Here is an 8,348-nt window from a genome sequence, read left to right as displayed (position 1 = left end):
TGATCATAAAGAAATTTTTGTCCATAAACGCAGAATGAATTGCATTTCCATTTTTTTTCTGTAATTATTACAATTGCAATATAAATTACCATAATGGCTGTATGTATATAAAAAATTTAACAAAACTACTGTAAATACATAATGAAAATAACCATTTAAACAATTATAAAATGATAATAATTAAAGGGGCTTTTAAAGGGGAATTCCATCAATTTTTCACAATTTCTGCATAAACAGTCATTTGAAATGCTTCATATTAGAGAAACTTACTGACTTTCAGGGGTTGCCATGTCTACATCACAAATACATCCGTTTTATTTTACTACCCAAAACCACATAAAATATGGTTAATATTTTTAGTTGATATATTCTATTATTTTAACTGTATCATGATGACAGAAAACAGACCATGTAGAAAGAGTACAAAAAACAAGAGAAAAATAAACAAACAAACAACAGAGACACAGAAATGTAAAACAGTGCTAAATCTGATCACACATGTTTTCATTAGGGACTACTTTGTTAGTAAGTATCCCTCCGCTATGAACAGACTTTAAATAATGTTATACAGAACGATCATTAACCAGTGTCTCAGACATCAGACAGCAAATTCATAACCATTTAATGTAGTAACTTTCTGTGAGGGAGCTTTTAGAGGTGGACGTCTGGTTCCCATCACCACCACTGTGAACACTTCTGACTTGGTAGGTTTGTCTAGGACAGAGCGTTTCACACCAAACCACTCTGAATGACCTAATTTACATACAAATCCACTTAATTATGCAGAAAAAAAGGAAAACTCACTGAAATCCTTCTTTAAAGGGCATAAATAGATGCTGCACTTCCAATTTAAATAGATTTTTTTGGAACAGAGGAAGGTTTTTTGTGATTTGCAGATAAAAAAATAATAAACGACAGATTCTAGAGTGTATTAATAAAACCTCTTTCATAGTGAAATGATAGTAAAATAAAACACTGTTACTCATTCAGAGAGGAGCGTGAGGTCAGCAGCTCAGTTTTCCCATTTTAGACACTGTGAGTGCAAACTAGCTGAGAGCCATGCTCTCTCTCTCTCTCTCGCCTTCGGCCCAATGAGACCAGACTAAAAGCCTACTGGACCCAGGAGACAAATACAGTGGATGGTGCATTAAGCCTGACAGTTACAAACTGCTGCTTTAACAAACACTTCAAACATGATTAAATAGTCTGAGGAGCATCTACAGCGACGAACCACACGTAATGATTTACATAACCTGGACCTCCTCCAAAGAGAAGAGCACCTGTCTGTGTTTCCTTAAGTGTCTGCTTAAATATCTGTGTAGAGAGAGAGAGTAAGAGAGAGAGAGAGAGACAGAGAGAGATAATACACCTTAGTTAGTTTGAACTGTGGACAACTGATTTAAAGGGGAAGTCCACCCGTCTTTCAGATTTTCAATATAATTGAATCACTGAGATGTAAATAAAGTCATCCAGAGTGGTTTGGTGTGAAATGCTCTGTTCTAGAGAAACTTACAGACTCACGATTGTTCACAGTGGTGGTGATAGGAACCAGACATTAATAGCATTACATGAAATGGTTATGAATTCGCTGCCTGATGTCAAAGAAATTGTTTTATGATAGTTTTCGAGAGAAGATTTTGGCCTAAAACAAAATTTAACAATCATTTTATGGCGAAAAGCTACATGTAGGGTGTGCTAAGGCAAAATAGTCCATAGTAAAAACATTTTTTATTTAATTTACCACAACTTTACTATCACCAACACAAACTCAGAGCTCAGTAGGTTCACTGGTGGTTTTGGATAGTATTTAAAATGGCTATATTTGTGTTGTAGTCATTCAATCAAAGAGTTCCCCTTTTAGTTCTGTAATGAGTGGTATCCAGTGGACAGATCATAAACTTTTAAAATAAAAATCCTCGTATCTCCATTTTTGCCGTTTCTCAGTTTTTACATAATTTCAAAATGTTAAAAATGTTTGTTGTTCTTTACATTGTGTGTAAATTTCATTAAGAATGGACCAAAAGAAATGGATCAAAATGATGTGGCAAAAATTCTGGAGATATGAGGTTTTCTTCTGACAACAGCGATGCATACACACACACACACACACACACACACATATATATACAGATATATATACATACATATATATATATATATATATATATATATATACACATATATACATATATATATATACACATACACACACACACACACATATATATGTGTGTGTATGTGTGTGATCAGTTGGTTTCATTTTAGGCTACATTTGTAAATTCAAGTTCATAAACTCATTCAGCTCCTAAAAACGCGAAATAAAAGCAGAGCCGATTCCTCAGCTAACTGCAGCAGTGTGTAATGCTGTTTAAAACGCGCTCCTTTAAAATGTTGAGAGTTTTAATGGTGAAATGTGAGTTAAACGCTGCGAGTCGGTTTCTCCTGTTTTGTTTACACACTGAATTCAGGTGCATTGTGGGAGAGCCATAGTGATTGACTGGCGTGGCGGCCATTTTGCCGCTGGCCGCTGGGCTCCCATTGTGTGAGTGAGATAGTAAACAGAGAGCGGCAGGCAGAGCTGCTCACCCTTCCGCGCCGAAAACCAAACGCATCCGCCGCAGGTAAGCGCGCCGCAGCCTCGCCGTTTTATCCCTAAAACACTTTTCCGCCGCTTTGTCGAACTTTTAGGCGAAACGGGCGCTTTTTGGGCGAGAAAAACGCGTCGAAAATTCGGGGTCGTCGTGTTGAAAATGAGCGCCGAGCGGCCGGAGCGGCTCCGTTGCTTCTCTTCGGAGGAGGTAGAGAAAAAACCCCACTTCGTTTTCTCCTCGTGATGCGCGTTTTCGCCTCGGTTTTACGGCGCTGATTCGCGGCGGGAAACCCGGCTGCCCGGCTCCTCCGTCGCCCGAGAGTGTCTGCTCGCCGGCCGGGAGGGTTTTGAGCCGCTTCGCGTTGAGGTTTTCGTGTTTTATTGTGAAGTTCCCGTCCTCTCCGCTTCTTCCCCGCTACAGTTGCTTTTCAAATTGCGGCCATAATCTTGCGGTTTAGGGCGGCGCCAACCGGCGCTGCCCCGCCCACACGACGGTTGCAGGAGACCATGATTGGCTGAAATCCTCGTCTCCTGATCAGCCATTGGTTGTTGCTCTCGATGACGCTATGCGCACCCCCGTTGTTGGCTGAAAGGCGCTCTCGGCGAGCGCTGATTGGTTTCGTTTCATTTATTGTTTTTTCTCCTCCTTTTTTCCCTCGTGTTGCCTGAAATAGCATGTGGGGCAGAGCGAGTCACTTAGGGTTATACTTTACATCAGGACTTTCACTCCGAAATGCTGGATACAGTTTTTTAAAGCAGTTTTGGATGTTAAGCGGTTTGTAAAAGATAACAGATGACGTTTAACACACTTTGTGAAGAATACACATCAATGCATAAGCTGGGAAAAATGGAAAAATCTTGAAAATAAAATATAGCCATGTTAAACTATAGAATTTAGCGATTGTTTAGATGATTTTTTTGAAGCTTTTTGGAACAAAAATGCAATGTGTAATCTAATAATATACTGTTAATGAAATGTACAGCATAATTTTGATATATTGGTGATGGCATGTTTAATAATTTTTGAGAGCATTGCAATAATAAATCGATACTATTAGGAAAGGAATTCAAATTTTCATTATTTCTCTAATAAGGTGAAATAATTATTTATAACTGAACATTTTGATGAAAATTCACACAGTAATTTGTCCTCTGTTTCCTTTCCGCAGGTGATTGAGTAACTATGGCCCGTACTAAGCAAACCGCCCGTAAGTCGACAGGAGGTAAAGCTCCTCGCAAGCAGCTGGCCACTAAAGCTGCCCGCAAGAGTGCGCCCTCTACTGGAGGAGTGAAGAAGCCTCATCGCTACAGGTGACAGACTGAACAGATTTACAGGCTCAGTCTGTGCAGAAAAGAGTTTTACTTTAGAAATATGTGTTCTTCACACAGGAGCACTCAGATTACAGTATAAAGCACAGTAAATATATGAATAAGTAAATAATAGTGGATTGTTTATGTATTAACATATGTAGGAGTGTAAATCCTGACATCACAATTTGATTCCAGTTCCTTAATAAGCAGTTCAGTCCATCGTGGTCTTAAATTTGACCATGACTGAATAATTTATGTACAGTTTAAAACATCAAGGGAAACTGTTTAAACAAAAGCAGCACTTTTACTTTGTTTTTCTATCCTTATGGTTGAAAAATTCTTATTTAAATGAGTGAATACTTTTTGAATACTATTGCAGTTGGTTCTATAATTGATTTTAACAGTTCAAAATCCGTGCAGTTGAAGATCCTTCACATTTATTTATACTGTACTGTGCGCTATACAGGTAGTGTGTACGTCTGTGTAAGTGATTCGTGTTGTTTGTGTGTCCAGGCCCGGTACCGTGGCTCTGCGTGAGATCCGTCGATACCAGAAGTCCACTGAGCTGCTGATCCGTAAGCTGCCGTTCCAGCGTCTGGTCAGAGAGATCGCTCAGGACTTCAAAACGGACCTGCGCTTCCAGAGCGCCGCCATTGGGGCTCTGCAGGTGGGTTTGTGAGAGAAAGAATGAGGTGGCTTTTCATTTCAGTATGGACTGAAATCAGTATTTGGGGCCGTGTTACAGAAACACCCGACTCTAAGATCTTATCTGTCTGGTCACTATGACGAGTTCAGTTAAGGGTAGTCTTAAGTCAGAAGCTATTACAGAATAGCATTTCCTTACTTCACTATCTGATCTTAACTCCAGAGGAGAAAAGGAACTACAGAAGCATCCTCCTCACTTTAGGAGAACCTCAGTGGTGTCCTTACTTGAGTTTTGAGCTGCAGTTTCTGCTGCTGAATAGTGAAGGTTTTTAGGCAGCTAGTAGTTCAATAAGTTCACCACGTTAGCATTAACTAACATGATGTGCTGCCTGACGTGGCAAACATTGTCCTCAGTGTCCCCTCATTACATGCATCTGTTAATGTTGAGGAAAAATTTGCAGTTTTTCTCACTTGTTTTTCCTTTTTTTTGTGTACGTTATTTCGATTAGCTATTTTCACCTTCACTTTATCATCTTTTATTTGGTAACAGACATAACAATTAAACATCAACCTCCGTTTGGTTTTCCTAACATGATATGAAATCTTGAGCTCCTCAGATTCTAACTTGGGACTAAAGACAGGAACATTCTGTAATTCTGCTCCTGGTCTGTTGTGTTTTTAATGACTTTTTAATTATTTTATGTAATGTTAATTGGTATTTAATATTAATTATTTGATATTAATTCATTAGTTTTTGGGTTTAACAATGTTGTAGCACAGTCGTATATATCGCTGCTGTCGGAACAAAACCTTGTATCTCCAAAAATATAACTTTACAGGAGAAGGAAAAACATGCTTTGCTTTTAATGGAAGTAAATGGAGAAATATTATTTTCCCAAGTAATTTTGAATCATTTCTGTTGGTCGATTCATCTTGAAATTTTAACACGACATTAAGGGCAACTGACCTTTTCAAACAATGTCAAAAATGAAAAATGACAAAAAGGGAGCAAAACACACACACACACACTTTTTTAATGTGTTTTAAAAGCCACGTGAGAGCCCTGCAGTATTATTGTTATCTTGTAGTTAATTTTATTTAGGTTACTATTTTCTCTTTATTTCTTTATTTCGGTTATTTATTTTCTCTTTTGTTTCTTCTGTTTCTCCTTTTTTCCTGTTTTTTTGTGTTTCATTTATAAATAAGGTTTATAATTATTTTTTGTGTAGTTTTTTAATTATTATAATTTAACATGTGTGTATTTATGTGTGTGTGTAGGAGGCCAGCGAGGCGTACCTGGTGGGTCTTTTCGAGGACACCAACTTGTGTGCCATCCATGCCAAGCGTGTCACCATCATGCCCAAAGACATCCAGCTGGCCCGCCGTATCCGTGGAGAGCGTGCTTAGGCTCTCCTCTTCCTGCTCCTTCCCCTCTTTTTCGCATTCTCTCTCTCTCTCTCTCTCTCTCTCTCTCTCTCTCTCTCTCTCTCTCACTCTCTCTCTCTCTCTCTCTTTTTCCCTCTCCACTCGTCTCCTCCCTCTTTCTTGGTAGAGTTTAGAGTATCAGCGACGGGGAGGCCAATGTGTTTCAGTCTATTAGTGCTGTCTCACTGAAGCGTAGGGTACCTGTATGTGCATGTAACAGATGCTGCTGATCACTCGCCCACACACACACACACACACATACATATATACACACACACATCCACGCAACACACATTCTGGCGCACGCACGCTGAACTCATGTATACGTACACACAGTTGGAGCATAAACGAGGTCCACCCTTGCCAAGCTTGGGGTCTTTCACAGACGTTTACGTACACGCATATGCACATGCACGTGCACACACAGGGAGGTCAGAGGGGTGGTGTCTGGGGTTAGTCTGCTTAAGGGGAGCGGCAACTTCCACAGCAGGGTGCTACTAAAACTGCCCCAGGCCACCTTTACCTACCCTGTACCTGTACATCTGTATCCGCACACCTGAACCTTCTTGCCTGTACCTACTTACTTTTGCTTGTGTACTTGTACTTTCATACCTGTACCTACTTATCTATACTTAGATGTCTGTTCATCTATACGTGTATATCTGTTCACCTGTACCTATGTATTTGTACCTCAGTACGTGCTGACCTGTACCTTCATACCTGTACCTGCTGACCTGTACCTTCATACCTGTACCTGCTGATCTGTACCTTCAGACCTGTACCTTCATACCTGTACCTGCTGACCTGTACCTTCATACCTGTGTCTGTTGACCTCTACTTACCCATAACCTGTACCTTCGTACTTGTACCTTCATACCTGTACCTTCGTAGCTGTACCTACTCACCTGTACTTTCATACTTGTGTTTATAGACCTCTACTTACCAATAATCTGAACCTACTTACCTGTATTTACTCACTTGTACCTACTCACCTGTACCTTCGTACCTGTACCTACTCACCTGTGTCTGTAGACCTACTTACCAATAACCTGTACCTCCATATCTGTACTTATACACGTATACCTCCACACCTTTCTTCACCCAACCCTGTGTACCTGTCCATTCCTCATACACCTGTTCTTTCCTGTCCACCCATGTCCCATGTCTGTCCACCTCTTGGCAGATTTGTGTGTGTGTGTACGTGCAGGTCCATTTCCCCCCGTGTGTGCGAGTGGGTGACGTGATCAGCAAAGCAGAATCGTATTCAACTGCAAACCAGCATCTATTGGTTAAAAGTTGTTATAATATTGATGATTACTATTATTGTTGATATGGTGTCTTTTTTTTCTATGATGCATACACATGACTTGTTTTACCACTGTTAGGATAAAAAAGAGCAAAACTAAAGAAAATTTGAATTTGTTTCTTTGTTTTTTGTTTTTTTTATCGTAGTGATTGCCGATCCTGCTCCTCCTGTTAAAACTTCAGGCAGCCACAGGGGGGCGCTCTAAACCAGCCTCTCATTCACTCTCACTGTTCTTCAGACATCCCTCCTCCTCCTTCTCGCTTTTCTCTTCCTTTCTCTTTCTCTCTCCCCCCCCTCACCCTTTTTTTTTTCTTCCACAGATCGGCATTCGTCACGAATTGTAGCAAAAAAAAAATCGCCACGTTTAGTTTTCGGAGTGTTTCACTCTCTTTGTGTAGACCTTTTTGCTCCTCTCTCTCTTTCGCGCTCTCTCGTTGTGATACACAGTATAACCTCATGTTTCTGTTTATTTTTCTTATTCAGAAATCTAAATAAGCTGATCTTTGTATTTTCCAAATTTCTCATACTATGGTGGTAATAAATAGATGTTACACAACGTGTTTGTTGCCGGCTGTGATTTTTGTCTTTGACACTCGTAAGCAGTTACTACACACTCAGCATAATGAAAGATTTTATAAACTTAATTCAGTAATGATTCTGTTTTACAAACATAGTAAAATCAACACATGCAGATTTTATCTCAGCATTAAATTCAGTTGCTGAAGAAAATTGAAATGTTTCAGTTTGATTTACTTGGCTTTCATTCTTTGGGATGGAATAGATTTAATTCACGGAAATGTACTTTTATTAGTTCATTTCCATTTTAAGTAAGTCATTAATATTAAGACAACACTTTTATAATAATTCCCTTTTTCAGGCCTTTTATTTTTGGAAATGTGTTGCTAATTTCTAATCCATTGATGTTTTATATTTCAGACCTTTGCTGCCTTTGAGTTCGTCAAAGCACAAATTTGAAGAAATGTTTCCAATTATTCAAACCATGTGGCAAAAAAAGTGTTTTGAATCACTTAATTTGTCATGTTTGGTCATCAGGAGCTACTGATTTTGAAT

At 39.3% G+C, this 8,348-nt stretch overlaps 1 protein-coding gene across 1 annotated transcript; it reads left to right on the top strand.

The window, feature by feature from the left end:
• Window positions 1–2,508: 2,508 nt before the first annotated feature.
• On the top strand, window positions 2,509–7,833 carry h3f3c (H3 histone, family 3C). Its single transcript, XM_036580092.1, has 4 exons — window positions 2,509–2,621; window positions 3,760–3,901; window positions 4,415–4,568; window positions 5,825–7,833. The coding sequence occupies exons 2-4, from the start codon at window positions 3,774–3,776 to the stop codon at window positions 5,951–5,953; spliced, it is 411 nt and encodes a 136-aa protein (XP_036435985.1). The 5' UTR covers window positions 2,509–2,621; window positions 3,760–3,773; the 3' UTR covers window positions 5,954–7,833.
• Window positions 7,834–8,348: the final 515 nt, after the last annotated feature.

This window comes from Colossoma macropomum, unplaced genomic scaffold (assembly GCF_904425465.1).
Source record: "Colossoma macropomum unplaced genomic scaffold, Colossoma_macropomum, whole genome shotgun sequence".
NCBI lineage: Eukaryota > Metazoa > Chordata > Actinopteri > Characiformes > Serrasalmidae > Colossoma > Colossoma macropomum.
Note: the sequence above shows the minus strand (reverse complement) of the source record. Positions and strands in the feature narration are given on the sequence as shown.

Coding starts and splice junctions, on each gene's coding strand:
- h3f3c (XM_036580092.1), top strand. CDS start 3,774: ATGGCCCGTACTAAGCAAACCGCCCGTAAGTCGACAGGAGGTAAAGCT. Junction 3,902..4,414: donor AAGAAGCCTCATCGCTACAG/GTGACAGACTGA, acceptor TTGTGTGTCCAG/GCCCGGTACCGTGGCTCTGC. Junction 4,569..5,824: donor CCGCCATTGGGGCTCTGCAG/GTGGGTTTGTGA, acceptor GTGTGTGTGTAG/GAGGCCAGCGAGGCGTACCT.